At 48.5% G+C, this 16879-nt stretch overlaps 1 protein-coding gene across 1 annotated transcript; it reads left to right on the top strand.

The window, feature by feature from the left end:
• Window positions 1-4737: 4737 nt before the first annotated feature.
• LOC119250655 (uncharacterized) lies at window positions 4738-15940 on the top strand (the record flags this gene model as incomplete). The annotated part of the gene is made up of 9 exons (XM_037518317.1): window positions 4738-4860; window positions 6076-6238; window positions 7716-7808; window positions 8262-8410; window positions 9017-9154; window positions 12908-13006; window positions 13588-13666; window positions 14182-14292; window positions 15762-15940. Coding segments are annotated over 9 exons (1134 nt in total), but the record flags the coding sequence as incomplete, so codon positions are not given.
• Between the last annotated feature and the right edge of the window lie 939 nt (window positions 15941-16879).

Genomic DNA, 16879 nt, shown 5'->3' with positions numbered 1-16879 from the left:
GGTCCTTTACTCTTTGTTAGATTTCTTCCCAAATATTTCTTTTTTTTGTTTCGCGATAAAAAAAAAAAAGGGGTGGTTTTTTGATTTCTTCTTCTTCAGATTTATTGTTTGTGTATAGGAAGGCTACTGACTTTTGCGTGTTGATTTTGTATCCTGCCACTTACTGCATTGATTGATGAGTTGAATTAGTTTTTCTGTGGAGATTTTGGGGTTCTCTATGTATTATATATCATCGCAATAGTGATAGTTTGACTTCTTCTTTCCTATTTGGATTCCTTGGATGTCTTCTCTTGTCTTATTGCTCTGGCTAGGACTTCCAGTATTATATTGAAAAGCAGTGGTGAGAGTGGACATCCTTGTCTTGTTCCAGATCTTAATGGAATTGCTTTCAGCTTTTCACCATTGAGAATGATACTGGCTGTTGGCTTGTCATAGATGGCCTTTATGATGTTGAGGTATGTTCCTTGTATCCCAAGAATTTCAAGGCTTTTATCATGAAATGGGTGTTGCACTTTGTCGAAAGCTTTCTCAGCATCTATTGATATTATCATATGGTTTTTATATTTCTTTTTCGTTGATGTGTTGGATAACGTTGATTGATTTTCGGATGTTAAACCATCCTTGTGCCCTGGAATGATCCAACTTGGTCGTGGTGAATTATCTTATGGATCATTGTTGGATTCTGATAGCTAAAATTTTATTGAGGATTTTTGCATCAGTGTTCATTAGGGAGATTGGCTATAGTTTTCCTTTTTGTGTTGTCCTTATTCGGTTTGGTTAGTAGGTAATATTGGCTTCATAGAACGTGTTTGGTATTGTCCCTTCCTTCTCAATTTTTTGGAAGAGTTTGTGAAGGATAGGCACTAATTCGTCTCTGAATGTTTGGTAGAATTCCTTTGTAAATCCATCAGGTCCTGGGCTTTTGTTTTTGGGGAGTTTTTGATTACCATTTCAATTTCACTAATTGTAATTGGTCTGTTTAGGTGTCTATTTCTTCTTTATCTAGCTTTGGGTGATTGTAGAGTTGTAGGAATTTGTCCATCTCCTCTAGATGTTGAACTTGTTTCCATATAACTGTCATAGTAGTTACTGATTATTCTTTTGATTTCTGCTGTGTCCGTTGTGATTTCTCCTCTTCATTTATGATTCTGTGTATTTGTGCTTTCTCCCTTTTTTCCTTTGTGAGCCTGGCTAGGGGTTTGTCTATTTTATTTTTTTTTTCAAAGAACCAGCTCTTGGTTTCATGATCTTTTGGATTGTTTTTTTAGTTTCAATTCATTTATTCTGCTTTGGTTTTATTATTTCGTTTCTTCTACTGGTTCTGGGGTTTTTTTGTTGTTCTTTTTCTAGATCTTTGAGCTTCGAGATTAGGTTGTTCTTGAGTTCTTTCTTGTTTTTTATGTGATGTGAGCTTCTATTGCTATTATTTTCCTCTTATTACTGCTTTTGCTGCATCCCATACATTTAGGATATTGGTGTCCTCCTTGTCATTCAATTCAAAGAATTTTTTAATTTCTTCTTTGATCTCCTCGTTAGTCCAGTGGTCTTCCAGTAGTGTGGCTTTTAATCTCCATGAGGTAGGATAGTACCTTGCCTTCTTTTTATGATTTATTCTAGTTTGATGCCTTCGGGTCAGAAAAGATGGTTGGTATGATTTCAATCTTGGTGTATCTGTTGATGTTTGTCTTGTGCCCAGTATGTGATCGATCTGGAGAATGATCCGTGTGCGCTTGAGAAAAATGTGTACTCCGTTTTTTTTGGGTTTAGTGTTCTATAGATGTCTGTTAAGCCCAAATGCTCTAGGTCCTTATTAGAGCTTTAGTTTCTTACTTATTTTTTGTCTTGTTGATCTATCCATTGTTGATAGTGGTGTGTTGAAGTCTCCCACTACATATGTGTTTTCTCTCTGATGTCTGTTTTCAGAGAGGACAACAGTTGTCTGATATTTTGGTGCTCTTTCGTTTGGTGAGTATATGTTAATAGTGTTATTTCTTCTTGAAATATTGTCCCCTTAATCATAATGTAGTGACCATTGGGGTCTCTTTTTATTTTTTGAGTTTGAAGTGTTTTATCTGATATAAGTATAGCTGTTCCTGCTTTCTTTTTGCCCATTTGCTTGTAGGATTGTTTTCCATCCTTGGACTTTGAGCCTATTTTTATCTTTTGTAGCTAAATGTGTTTCCTGGAGACAGCAAAAGGTTGGGTTTTGTTTCTTAATCCAGGCTGCAACTCTGTGTCTTTTTATTGAAGAGTTTAGTCCATTTACATTTAGAGTTAATATTGATATGTTAGCATCTGTATTTGCCATTATGTTTGTCTTTCCTTTGATTTTATTATTTATTCTTTAATAACTTTTTTTTTTCGGTCTTCTTTCGTTGTTATTCGTCCCTCTGAGGTTCTGGCTTTAGGATTCCTTGTAGTATTTTTTGGAGTGGGGGTTTAGTCGCAATGAAACTCCGGAGTTTCTCTTTGTCTGGGAAGGTCCATATTCTTTCTTCATGGAGGAAAGAGAGCTTTGCGGGATATAGAGTTTCTTGGTTGGCATCTGTTTTCTTGGAGTCTGTTGACTATGTCCCTCCACTCTCTCCTTGCCCGTAGTGTTTTTTCAGAGAATTCTGATGTCAGCCTGATTGGTTTTCCTTTGAATGTTATCTGTTTCTTCCCTCTTGTCAGCTTCATTATTTTCTTGTCCTGGATTCTTGGGAGCTTTACTATTATGTGTCTTGCTTTTTTCCTTTCGTCGTGGAAGTTTGGTGTTCTTCTTGCTTCTTGTATATCAATTTCAGCTCCTTCTTCTCATTGGGAAGTTCTCTTCAATTATATCCATGAATATTTTCTCTGTTCCTACATCTCTCTCTCCTCTCCTTCTGGAATCCTATAACTCTTATATTTCCTTTCCTCATGGAGTCAGATAGTTCCCGAAGTCTTTCTTCATTCTTTTCCTTCGTACTTCTCTTCCTTTTCTGTTTTGGTTCTTTTTATTTCTGTGTCTTCAAGATTACTTATTCGTTCTTCCATTTCATCTATTCTGCTTTCATTGCTTTTCCCAGAGTTCTTTAGTTCCTCCATTAATTCTTTGATCTCCCGCATTTCTCTTACTTCCCTCTTTAGGGACTCAATTTCCTTCTTCTGATCTATCACTTTTTTAATCATGGCAATTTTAAATTCTCTTTCTGGAAGGCTCAGAAGTTCTTCCAAGTTTGCTGTCGTTGCAATCTGGGGAGTGGTTTTCTTTTTGTGGTGTGCTTCTTTCCTGAGGAGTTTTTAGGTTGCGTGTGGTTCTTCTACTCCCTACTGTCTGTTTTCTAATTGTCGTATGCGTTGGGACACTGTGTTGCTCGGACTGACTGACATCTTGGGTGAACTTCTCCGCTCCCCTCTGGCTCTTCCAGGAGCCATCTCTGTTCTGGGGGAGCTTTCTGCTGGTTTTAGGCAGTTTTTACTGAAGAAATGTCCCTGTTCTCAAAATGGCGAAGCAGGATGCAGTCCCTGCGCCTCGGTTTCAGGCACACTCTTCTGCGCACCCGGTCTGCCCGGACGTGGGTGCCTGCTCCCTCTGTGGCTCAGACTGCTGGTCGGAAGGGCCTGGCGTGGAATAACTTCCCGGCTGGCCACTGGGTCCTCCAGAAACCTTCTGCCCTTTTCAAGCAGACTTAAGAAATGTCCTGTTTTATAGGGTGTTAGTGACTTTTTTTTTCTGGTCGCTAGGTGGCGCCAGAGATTTCTCCTATTGTCCTTGGGGGGCTGTTTTTCGCCTCCCCCCACCCCGTGGGACAGAGAACAGAGCGGGAATGGTAGGGTACACCTCAACAGCTTTGGGGTGCTGTGTCTGCCTTGTGCCCCACCGTCGTGGGAAGAAAACCACGCCCCGAATTTTCGTGCCCCGGGTCTCAGTTCAAAGCCCTCAGGTCCAGGACGCGGGCTGTAGCCCAGTTCAGTGGCGCGGGAATGGCGCCTTTTGCACCCGGCTCCCGTGCCTGGGCGCCTGGTTCCTGCTTACTCAGGGAGGGGACCTTCACCTCAGTGAGGACCTCCGTGCGTCTCCCCGCAAGCCTAGGTCGTCTCCCGCCAGCCTAGGTCACAGGCGCGGGGACCTGGGCAGCCGCGATCCAGGTCTGCACTTGCTTTTCAAGCGCGCCAGGCGCGCCGCGTTCCCGCCGCAGGCACGGCAGCCCGGGCTGTGTGCGCGTCTCCCGGGGTCTTTGTTCTTCTCTAATGGCGCCGGAGCCGTTCGCTCACCGCCGCCGGCGGATCCTGCAGGTTCGTCTCAGCTCCCGTTCACGGGGTGTGGTGGCTGCAATAGTTCCATTCGCTCACAGTCCCGCTTGCTGCGTCGTTTGTTCTTGTCGGTGTTTTGGTTTGTTGTTTCCTCTCTCTGCTGGTCGGAGAGTGCCGCCTCTGTGGGCGGGGGAGGGGAGCAGGGTTCTGCGCTTCCCTCCCTTCTAGTCCTCTTTTATGGCCACTTTCTTCTTCGCGGCAGTTCGCTGGCGTCACCCGTTTATCTTCCGTGTCCCAGTTCTCACTGGGACCTGCCGCTTTCCTCCCTATTCACTTTTTTTAATGGGAGATCTTACTCGCAGCGTCTCCTCGCCGCCATTGCTCCGCCCCTCCCCACCACTGGTCCAGCTTTATCCTCTCCTAGGTTTCCTCTTCTGCCTTGCTCTACCAGGGATTGCTATTGTCTTCACAACTCCACCCTTCAACTTTCCTTCCTTTTGAGTCCCTTCTCTCCAATAGTTGTCAGCAGATGCTATCCTCCAAACCCTCAAGATGCTGGAAATCAAAATCACGAGTAACAAGTTGTCACCTCCACTGTGCCAGAAAGTGACAGATGTCATCATCAAGTATCTGAGGACCTTGGTGAGGAGCCTGTGTCTCTGGGTTGAGGGATCTGGGGGAAAAGAGAATCCTAGGTCTGAACCCAGAGGTTCATTTGTGGGGGGTAATTGCACTTAGAAACTAAGTGGGGCCTGGAATATGAGTACCTCAAGCTTCTGACAGTTTGCTACAACCCATATCTCACCCCTGGATATATCCCAAGAATGGTGACCTAGACAGAAATGCAGATACTGTTATGGAATGAAGGGGTGAAAGGTGAGATGCAAAGGAGAGAAGGATTTGGGCTATTGGCCTCAAAGTCCGATCTGGTCTTCAGACTGTCCATGCCCTGGGCAGACAGTCCCTTTTGTTACTGCCACTCCACCAGCCATCTCGATCTACTAACCTGTTTAATCTACCCAACTGTCTGCTAGTCCCCCCCCAACCCCGTAGACTGTATATTCATGACTCTGCTTAACAGTCTACCCACATACTTCCATATTGACTTTCCTGGTGCTGGGTTAATCTGGTATCTCCTTTTCTAGGGTAATTATATACCTATAGATATCTTTCTTCCTGTTGACTCACCTTCCTTACCATACCCATCTCTCATCAAAAACCTTGACCTGCTAGGGGCTTTGTAAAGTTGCTTCCACAATCTACCCACCTTCCTGGTGGTTTACTAGCTGCTGCATGGGAAACTCCCTGATCTGGGAACCTTGATCCAAACTCTTACCCCAACACACAAGCCAGAGATTTCTTGTCTTCTTGTGCTCCCTCACACTCTAAGATGCTCTTGTGCTCCATCACTGAAAAGGTGAACACTGGATAAGGTGGTAGGTGGGGTAGGTGAATTCCTTTTATTTTTTTTAAGATTTATTTATTTATGCATACAAGAAATGGGGTGAGTGGGGGGGGTGAGAGGATTCACTAGAGACAGAGTGCGGGGCAGAACAGGCAGATGTACTGCAATATACTGCTGAGGGGAGCGGTGGGCGAGACAGGAGAGGTCTGCTGCACCATGTGGTGCACCATGTGGTCTGCTGCACCCGGCTCCCTCCCTGGGAATCGAATTCATGCCACAGTGGCTGCCGATAGCTTGATAGTGCTGTGTCTTTAACTCCTACACCACCTGGGAGGTCCAAATTCCTTCCCTTTGGATAGAAGAGAATTACTTCTTGACCAAAGCTGATTCTCAGCAGCCTGGGGACTCATCTTGGAGATTAACCTTGGGACATTTAGTCTTCCTCTTTTCAGAAGCCATCCAAAGAATTGGAGGAGAAATGTACTGCAGTCCTACTGGCTATAGGGTCCTACCATCCGGAAATGATCACTGAAAAACTCTGGGACAGAGTTTATCTGTACACCTTGCCTCCCAGAAGCCTCCTGGTTGCCGTTGGGAAACTCACCGTCTGCCCGGGTATGGATCCCTGTGGTGGAAGAGTGAGTCTGAATTGAGGACTTGGTCACGGGCGGGGTGCTGTCATGTCCATCCTCCTGCCTCCTCTCACTGAACATTTCTACTGAGCAATTGGGGGTGTGTAGTGGGGAGGAGACCAGCCAGGATTCCTGTGGGATTGATGAGCACTCAGGAGGGAGGCTGACCAGGAGTGGCACAGTAGGAAAAATATTAGGACAGAGGGGACTGGGACAGGAGAAATGACTTGGAAACAAATGAAGATGGAGGGAAAAGACAGATGAGAATGCTCCCATTCAACTGTGGTGGGAAGGAGCAGAAGAGTAAGTGACGGATGCTTTGTTTAGGGGACCCTGAAGCTGTGCAGCTGTCAGGGTCTTGGAAGGCAGTGTGTGTGTGTAGGTTGTGGCGATAGCTTGATTTGTCTGTCTGCTGACATCCATTATTGTGCAGGATGAGCCCAAGCCTTGCCATGTGGGCTCCCTCCTGGCACAGATACCAGTAACAGCAGACACACCCTCACCCACCCCTCTCCCTCCCTCCAACACCAAGCGGGCAGGAAAGTCAAGTCACTGGACAAATAACACCCCTGCCCCTTCTTGACCACTTGGAGTTGGATCTAAGGAGAGGCTGTGGGACGTCAGCTGACCTGCTGGACACAAGCGTCCAAATGAAAAGGCATGTGGGCTGGCTGCAAAGCAAGCACAGGGCACACCATGGCAGAAATGCATCTCCTGAACGAATCCCGCCAACTTCAGATAGCACGACCCTTGGTTTCCTTAAGGGCCCTTGGAGGGCAGTGTGTGTACGCAGGCTGTGGCAAGGCCTTGTGTTCGCTTGCTGTGCTAGCACGCCTTGTTGAGCTGATCTTCCCAGCAGACCTGTGACGTAGTCACATCAGGTATAGCAGTCCTTGTTGACAGCGGAGGAAGCTGAAGCTCAGATATAGATATATATCTATAATAATATATATATATCTATATTATATATATTTTATATAAATATATATCTCTCTATATATATTTGAAGATTTATTTTTATTTATTTATGCATAGACGAACTGGGGTATAGGCCAGAGGTGCAGGGAGAGAGAGGATTCACCAGAGACAGAGTGGGGAACAGAACAGGCAGAATGACCGAAGTACACTGCTGAGGGGAGCAGCAGGGAGTCAGGAGCGGTCTGCTGCGCCATGTGGGTTGCTCCCTGGCCAGCCGGGGAATCGAACTCATGCTGCAGAGGCTGCAGACAGCTTCATAGGCTATGTCTTAACCCCTTGCGCCACCGGGGAGGCCCAGAAGCTCAGCTATATGAAGTTACTCACTCCAGGTTGTCCGTACTCTTTGGAGGCAGAGCTAGTGAGCAGAACCCAGTGCTCCTGGCCCCTAGTCATCAGTGTCCTAGTCAATAAGGTCTTCTACAGTAATGCCGGAAGACTCCCTCCCTGGAAGAGAAATGTCTTTCTTGTACTCTCCCTCTCAGGTATAGCCCACTGCATTGGCACCACATGGGAACATATCCTGCGCCTTCTGGGGATGACCCAGGAAGAGGAAGACATGTTGGCATTATGTCAAGGTGAGGGGTAGGAGGGCCTGGGCAAACTTCTTTGGGAATTAGGGATGGAGGAAAGAAGAGCAGGAAGAGACTGGGTTTTCTGAATGTGGACCCAGAAACCTGGAGAAGGTGCAGGAGAGAACAAACCTAAAAGCAGGCCAGGTGCGAACAGATCCTTTTCTCCATCTGACCTTTCGTGAGGATGGTTGGTTTGGGGCAAGGACCAAGCTCGATGGGGGTACTGTGGGGTTGACAGTCTCAATCACTTTTCCCACCCCTGCAGGGGGGATCAGCTGCAGTTGGAAGGCAAGATAACCGTAGTGGTGGTGGTGGTGAGTGGGTTGGTCTTTCCCGGAACAGAATGCCAGAGGCCCTTTTAGTGTTGGGATGAGAAGACTATGCCCACATGTATGTATGTTGCCCTTTGTGGCAAAAGAAGGATGCTGAGCAGCCAACTCCCTGCTTCCCACACAGCACTCAGTGGATTGGTCGTCAATGTCCGAAAGCATCTGGATCTGGGCGCCCACGCTGATGAAGTGATGGACATCACACAGGAGGCAGTGTCCATCAAGGCCTACTATACTCTCCGGGTGCTCTTGAACCGTTGGCCCATGAAGACCAAGGTAAAGGAGGGAGTGGGAGCTAGCAGGGGTCAGTGAGGGCTGAAGAGTGATTTTTTTTAAAGATTTATTTATTTACATATACAAGAGCTGGGGTACAGGCTAGAGATGCGGGGCTGAGAGGACTCACCAGAGACAGAGTGGGGAACAGAACAGGTGGATCTACTGAAACACACTGCTGAGGGGAGCAGCGGGCGAGACAGGAGAGGTCTGCTGTGCCATGTGGGTCAGCTCCCTGGCTGAGGATCAAACTCATGCTGCAGTGACTGCAGCATAGTGGATAGCTTCATTGTTGCATCTTAACCCCTTGCACCACCAGGGAGGCCCTGAAGAAGTGAATCTTGTGCCCAGGGAACATAAATTCTCCAGACTTTTCTTGGAAAGGCGAGTGACTCTCCTCAGGCTCCTGTTCCCATTGTCCAGAGAGGGCACAGTCAAAAAAACTCCACTGTCCATTCAGTTATGTTATGCAAGTAATTTCCTGATGACCCTGAATGCCAAGTGTGTGCTAGGCCCTCGGAATACCAAGACAGCTAAGACCAAGCCTGAGGGCTTGTCCCGCCTTCCTCCCCGAGCTGAGGCCTGTGCGTTGTGTCTCCCTGGGCACAGGAGGCAGAGCAAGCTCTGGTCATTGCCGGCCACCTCTTCTTCCTCATTGCACCATCCAAACTCAAGAACCAAGTGAACCAGTTAGTCCGCTGGCTGATGATGTTATTCACCCATGTGACACCTTTCTACATCTCCCAGGTCAGTAGGGTGGGGGTGAGACTGTTGCCTGAAATCATCATTGCTGTGAAGTGAATTCAAAGGTTCATCAAAAGAGCAGTCTATTAAGGAGACTATTCAGAGCCAAACTGAGGACCGAGGCCTGGGAGTCTATGAGAATATGTCTCTATGGTTTACTCTCAGTTTCCCAAAGAAAAAAATACACCTACTTAATTTCAATCATTTTCAGTATAATTTGGTTCTAATTTTCTTAGCTAATGATCAAGAATAAGTCCTTTTTTAGTGCAAAGTGACCTCTCTCCTTTTTTATAGATTTATTTATTAATCATACAAAAACTGGGGTGTGTGAGGATTCACCAGAGAGAGTAGGGAGCAGAACAGCAGATCTGACCAGCGGGCAAGATAGGAGAGTTTTGCTGCGCCATGTGGGTAGCTGCCTGGTGGGCCGGGGATGGAACTCGTGCTGCAGAGGCTGCAGATAGCTTCACAGTGCTGTGTCTTAACCCCTCGTGCCACCAGGGAGGACCCTCTTTATTATTTTTTTTATTTCTTTATTTTTTTGCAAAGTGATCTCTTTATCTTACAAAGCCAACTTAGAGCTGTCTGTGTGGAAGATGGATAGCTGACTTTCTTATTCTAGAACATGCCCCTATAGATGCAGTAAGGTGCAGTTAGGCCATTATCTCAGGCTCTTTCTTTCAGCAACTAGTAAGCATGATGGGTGGACTTGGTCTGTGGAATTTTCTTCTCGCCTCAGGCTTTCCTCACAGCAAACAGATGTTATTGTTTTGCTGACTCCAACCTCTGAGATGACTCTGCAGTATGGTCACAGAGGAAGCTATGGTTCTAGTAGAATGTAGAATTTTCTCTGTTTTTAGTCCACAGTTGGACATTTAACTGTGGAAACTTTAGTCCACAGTTGCGGTCCGTATTTATTGTTATGAATACTTCGTGTTGCATTTGGCAAAGGATGACCTATAGGCCAAATCCGGCCTTCAATTTGTTTGATGAATAATATTCTATGGGAACTCAGTCACACCCATTAGCTGCTTTGCTTTTCTCTGATTTCTTTGTATCTGACCTTAGACCTAGATTATCAGGTTCATGAGACTGGATGAAGCCCACCTGGGGAATCTCCCCATTTTAAGCTCAACTGATTTGGGGCCTTAAGTATAGCTGCAAAATGCCTTCACATCTACCCCTACACCAGTGCTTGATTGAATAACCGAGAGAAGGTGTATGCACACAAGGGGATCATCTCAGAATTGTAACATAGAAATGTGACACCAATATTAGATGTTTTTATGAGTGGAAGACTCAGAGTCTAAGTTTTCTGATTGTTTTTCAGTTTTCCTTGCATTTCAAGGGTATGTCTGAAACCAAGTTCTCTCCAACTTTTAATGTGGAGCCCAATGAAAAGAAGTGCCATTATGTCAAATGGGTGGGAAACACTGAGTTAAAATGAAACAAATTTCTTTTTTTTTTTTAAAGATTTAATTTATTTATTTATACAAGCACTGGGTACAGTCAGAAGTGCGGGAGGGTGAGAGAATTCACCAGAACAGAGCCAGAGCAGGGAACAGTACAGGCAGACTGACGAAACACACTGCTGAGGGGAACAGCGGGGCGTGGCAGGAGAAGTCAGCACACCATGTGGGACCCTCATGGGCGGTGGGGGATCGAACCTGTGCTGCAGAGGTTCGCAGCCCAGCCCTCAACTGCTGTGCCGCCAGGGGAGGCCTTGAAACAAATTTCTTAACTAGAACTCAAAGCTTTCACTATGCAAGTTGGCTGGTCCTCTAAAAAGCAGATGTCAACGTGGAATTAGAGGTCTGAAAGTTACCTTAGAGGAAGGCTTGTGAGGGCAAGCCAAGAAGGATCTGGAGAAAGCTGGGAGAGCATCAGATTGTGATGTCATCTGACGATAAGGAAAGGGTGTGGAAGGAAGGAAGGAAGGATGGGAAGAAGAGAGGAAAATCTTGTATTTAAGTGTAGTTTTTATTTTGTTATTTTTTAAAGGTTTATTCATTTATGCATACAAGTGCTGGGGTATAGGCCAGAGGTGTGGGGGGGGGGGTGAGAGGAGTCACCACAGACAGAATGGGGAAAAGGAGAGGCAGACTGACTGAAATACACGGCTGAGGGGACCAGCGGGCACGTCAGGAGAGGTCTGCTGCGCCATGTGGGTCACCTTCCTTGTAGGGAATGGAACTCGTGCTGCGGAGGCTGCGGATAACTTCACAGTGCTGAGGCTTAATCCCTTGAGCCACCAAGGAGGGCCCTGAAGTGTTGTTTTGAGAGCATTTCAGCAAAACCATCAGGGAGTCACTGGGCCAAAATCTCCCATCAGAAAAGCACCATGTCTTGCCACAATGGCTGTGTCTTCTTGGACCTGCCATCCTTAGGCTGTGGCTGGGAGAAATCTGTGGGAATCTGGGTTTAGTTGTAACATAGAATGGATTTTTGAGCATGGCAGTTGGATTTGTTGGTCTGTTATACCCTCAAAGTAGGCACTAAGGGCACATTTTTCATAACTGCTGAATATGCTCATGTGCGTTTACGAATTTCCAAAAGGAGGAATTTTTTTTGGGGAGTGGAACACCCATTAGCCTCAAGTTTCCAGGGACCAGAGTTCACTGCCACCATTGCACCACCACTTCAGAGGCCCTTTCCTGGGGATGTGAAGTGCTGCCCTTCCACACATGTGCTCGGCATTTTCTCCATGAGCGCACTGACCACTGTCTCTCATGTATTTGTCCTCCTGCCACATGTCTGCATGTTGCTGTAGAGTAAGGTCTATATGCATTTGGAACTGAGGTTTGCTCTGTGTGGACACTTAGTTGGTTGGAGGATGTTACTTGCATCCTCAGTGCTTCTGGTCTGCAGGTGAGGTCAGGTCAAGATCTATCCCATCTCGACTAACATCAGAAATGTTTTCTCAACGATCTTTCTTCCTCTCCCTCCTCTTCTTTTACTGCACGTGATGTATGTATTTATCCGTCCATAGAATATTTTTTTGGATCAGCCAGCATTAACCAGCTCTAGCTGAGAAAGGTGGGCACATTTGGGGCTCCACCAGCCAGACCAAAGAGCAGGAAATATTAAATATTGAAAATCTAGCAGAGGGATTTCTGCTTATGGCAGAAAGAGTAAGTGGGGCCAAATTTACCATCTTGCTTGAAACAACAAAAAGCACCACAAAGTGTGTGAAATAGGGCCTCCCTGGTGGCACAAGGGGTTAAGATGCAACTTATGAAGCTGTCCGCAGCCTCTGCAGCATGAGTTCAATCCCCGGCCAGGGAGCAACCCACATGGTGCAGCAGACCTTTCCTGTCTCGCCCACTGCTCCCCTCAGCAGTGTATTTCAGTCCATCTGCCTGTTCTGCTCCCCACTCTGCCTCTGGTGAATCCTCTCACCCCCCGGCACCTCTGTACCCCAGGTTTGTATGCATAAATAAATAAGTCTTTAAAAAAAGAAAAAAACAAAGTGTATGAAATCATGGTTCTCGAGACCTTGGGCATCAGGCAGCAATGAGCCGTGATCCCTCAGGGGGAGGAAAGAGATGAGCTGAGCCCGGTGCTCCCCGTGGGGCGGGCAGACCATCGCTGCACTCAGCTGTGAGGAACGAGACCCTGGGACTTCCTTGCAAGGGTCCGAGGACAGTGGGACACGCCGCTGGCTGGGGAAGTCCTCACGGAGGTGAGCAGAGAGGGCTTCCCGGAGGCCGCCAGGGCCCGGCCGGCGTGTGCTGACACCCTCCTTTTCCCACGCAGTGTGTCTGCCAGCTCGTGGACTCTCTGGCTCTCAGCGGCTGTGGAGGGGTGAACTTGGAGTCCCAGCTGGAGAACTTGACGGCCATGCTGTTGAGGCTGGTGAGAGCGGAGCAGAGCCCCGGGCTTGCTCTCTGCTCGGAGATGGGCCCCAGCCCTGGGGCCGTCCTCCACGCGGCTCGGGAGTCTTTGGGGTGGCGACCTGGGCCACCCCTCTCGGGCTCCCCCGCAATAGGCGGCGCCTGGATTCTGAGCAGGAGTGGGGTGTTCTCTAGGAGCTGAGCAGGACCCCTTCCGTAGGTTTCTTGGAGGAGACAGGCCTTGCTGCCCCCCCCCCCAAACTCTGGGAAAAGGCAGGAGGTTCGACCTACTCCATCCCACCTGTGGGAAATGTCAGAGCCTCTGGTTGTACCCCAATTCTCAGAGGCATAAACTGGAGTGGGCGCGTAAGAACAGGACAATTGAACATTATTCGCCTAAAGGTGTTACCTTCCGTGTATTTAGTTTGTGGCCCTTGTCTCCTGTCCTCTGGGAGCTGGGACTGTGGCGTCCTGGGTGCTATTTTCCTGCTCTCCTGATGGTCAAGCACCACACTGGTCGCGGCCACGGGCCCTGGTATCCCCCCCTGCACCAGGGCTGTTGATTTGGTGCCCTCATGTCTCATGGCTTTGTTCTCCCCACAGCTGACCGTAAAGGTCAACACCGCAGACCCCCACTCTGTGCAGAACAGCCACCTCGTCCTGAGGACTTTCAGTGTCCTAAGTGAGTGCTGTTCCCCTGGCCAGGCATGTGGGTGGTGGGTGCTCAGGACCCCTCCTGGCCCTGGGGTGGGGCTTCCGTCCGGCTGGCAGAGATGCCAAGTCAGCCCTGGGAGACTGCCTGAAATGAAATGAGTCCCCAAAAGCACAAGCCTGCTCTGCCCCTACCTCCTTTGCTCCCTCCCCTTCACCTCGGAGTGGAGTCCTTTCATGAGCCCCAGCTCAAAAGCCGACCCTGGAGTTAAGGCTTTGATGCTCACAAGTGGTGTCAGAACTGTGGGAGCGCCTGGGCAGAGAGGCCAAGTTCCCGCCAGGTGAAGCCTGTACCCCAGGCCTGGCACAGGGCAAATGCCGGGTAGACACTGGCTCTCTTTCCTCCTGCTTCATTTCACTCACCTGATGGACCCAGTTTCTCCAGTTCCCTGCATCAGTGGTTTGCTCGTGAGCATGAGTTCCTTCTACTTACCCCCTGCCATGGAAACATGCCCTTGACTGCCTTGCACTCGCACCCTCTGACAGCCAAGCTGTACAGTGACCAGGTGGTGTTCTTGTTACGCAAGACCATGGAAACCAGGGACCCGGACATGGTGGCATCCGCCCTCCAAGTCTTCATGGATTTGTTCCAGGAGGGTGAGTGTGCATTGGACCTGGCCTGGAGGGTCTTCTTTCCAATTCATCTCCTTTCTCTGAGCGACAGTCCCTTAGAGTCGTTAAAAGCACAGTCGAAACTGGGAATGTGATGGGTTGACACCAGTCGGAATACACACCCGGGCAGCTTACTTTTATTCCATGCCTCTAGTCATCATCTGAAAAGTGGAGGTGAAACTAAAGCCTGCCTCAGGGTTTTTTATATCATTTTTTAAAAAAGATTTATGTATTTATGCTACAAGAACTGGGGTACAGGCCAGAGCTGTGTGAGAGGACTCACCAGAGACAGAGCAGGGAACAGAACAGGCAGACTGACTGAAATACTCTGCTGAGGGGAGCAGCGAGGAAGACAGCAGAGATCTGCTGCGCCAAGTGGGCAGTTCCCTCGCTAGCCGGGGATCGAACTCATGCTGCAGAGGCTGTGGATCGCTTCACAGCGCTGTGCTTAATTCCTTGCACCAGCAGGGAGACCCCAGGGTTGTTTGTTTTTAAATATTTATTACGTATACAAGAACCAAGATAGGCCAGATGGCTCGATGTGCGGGATGTGGTGGGGTGACAGGATTCACCAGAGACAGAGTGGGCAACAAAACAGGCAGACTGACGAAATACACTGCTGAGGGGAGCAGAGGGCGATCAGGAGAGTCTGCTGTGCCATTGGGTATCTTGCCGGCAGGCTGGGATCGAACCCATGCTGCAGAGGCTGCTGACTGTTTCACAGTGAGGCACTCAAACACCTGCACCACCAGGGAGGCCCCAGGGCTTTTTTTAAGAAAATATTAAATGAGGCATTTCCACCCACGTCAACCATGCCATTGGTTTTATGGAGGTCAGTCTAGGATCACATTCTGCAAACGGGCTTCAACTTCAACAAGTGTGTGTTAAACCTTTGCTGTGTGCCTTGCACAGAGCCAGGCACTGAAAACACACTACAAAGAGACGCAATCTTTGTCTCAGGAACTCACTGTTGAGGGAGGAATTGAGGTGCACCCAACAAAATGACACAAGACCGCAGAGTCGGGTGCTTGGAGGCACGCGTGACCACGTGCAGCAGAAATGCAGAGCAGGGGACAGTCGGGAGACAGTGGGCTCTGTGCAGACGTGCCCGGAGCAGGAAGGAGCTCTCCAAGTGGCAGGTTACAAAAGGCTTCACAGTGAAGCAGGATGGCAGTGGAAGTTCTATGGGGGAGGTGTGCAGACGTGGGGAGAGCAGCTTGGCTGGAGAGATGGCTTTGCATGGGTGGGCTCAGTGCCAGCTGGATGAAAATATTGTTTTAGGTCAGTATTTAGTCTGGTCTGAAGAAGAAGGATGGTGGATTAAGCTTTGGGGTGCCCTGGCCTCTGAACCAGGGACTGCAACCTCCCCTACCTCACCCCCATTCTATTTCACTCTCAAGCAGCAGAGACAGGAGGAGGGCACTGACGCACCTGCACACATGTCTTTTCTCTAGTGACCCAGTCTGAGAAGAGGAAGAGTGAAATCCTGCACTCCACCATTATCATGGTCCAGACGGATCTCAAACCCGTGAGCAGGGAGACTGGACGCCTGGGCTGGGAAGGGGCTTGCTTACTTGACACCTCAAGATCGTGTAAAATACAGAGGGGAAGGCAGTTGGGGGATAAGAAGTGAGGCACCCCAACGGGACCCAGGCTGCTGCCTGTGGATTACATTGGGATTCTGCAAAGCCTGAGGAGGGTTTGAGGAGCCGACAGGTGGTTTCTTCTACCTATTCTGAGGTTTTCTGTAGGAAGTGCTGGGGTGTCCTACTGGGATGTGGTGTTCTAGAGGATACTAGTTCTGTCTCCCGAGAGTTCAAATTACAGAGAAGACCTCAAGCGTGTCTGGCACGAGGCTCAAGAAGCCGCCTTTCTACAAGCTCTGCTGCTGGGGCTGCAGGCAGCAGTGTCAGCCGCCAGCTCCAGGTTATGCAAGAATGAAGGGGCAGGTGCTGTAGGTGTCAAGTGGCAGATGATACATCATCCTAAAAGCAAAGTCCTCAGTCTCAGAAGATAATGGAGAATAGGGATCTTGAAGGATGGACCCTCAGAACTTGTGGAATTTGTTCCTGGCTTTCCCTACGAAGGCCAGAACATGAGACCTTTCCAGAGCTCAGATCCCACCGCCCAACTCTCCCGCCAAAGTCTCCTGCCTCTTGATGTAAAGTGTGGACAAGTAAACACTTCTGTTCTCCAGGAGGTTGGCAGGGGCCAAAATGGGTTGGACTCTGGGGCAGCATAGAGAGTGGTCAGGTTCAACCACCGGTGATTTGTCAGCACCCTGACCCTGCTGAAGAGTCACACTTGGACTTGGGGACCCAAGATCTGAGTCCCCTGAAGACAACCCACCCACTCTGCACTCTGCATCCTTACTTGGAGCCTCAGCGGTCACCCTAGAGGTCCCTGCCGTGCTCCCTCTCACCCTGATCTGTGACCCCACAGGTGAGGAGGATGTGCTGCGCTTCATCGAGATGCTGGGGCAGCACAAATACCTGGCCCTGCCCCAGAGCAATGCCATCCTCGACTACATGGTGAAGCTCAGCGTATCGGACTCCTTTGTGAGCATGGGTGC

The sequence above is a fragment of the Talpa occidentalis genome, unplaced genomic scaffold (assembly GCF_014898055.3).
Source record: "Talpa occidentalis isolate TD23 unplaced genomic scaffold, MPIMG_talOcc4v2.1 talOcc4.1752, whole genome shotgun sequence".
Taxonomy (NCBI): Eukaryota; Metazoa; Chordata; class Mammalia; order Eulipotyphla; family Talpidae; genus Talpa; species Talpa occidentalis.
This window is presented reverse-complemented; position numbering and strand designations above follow the sequence as displayed.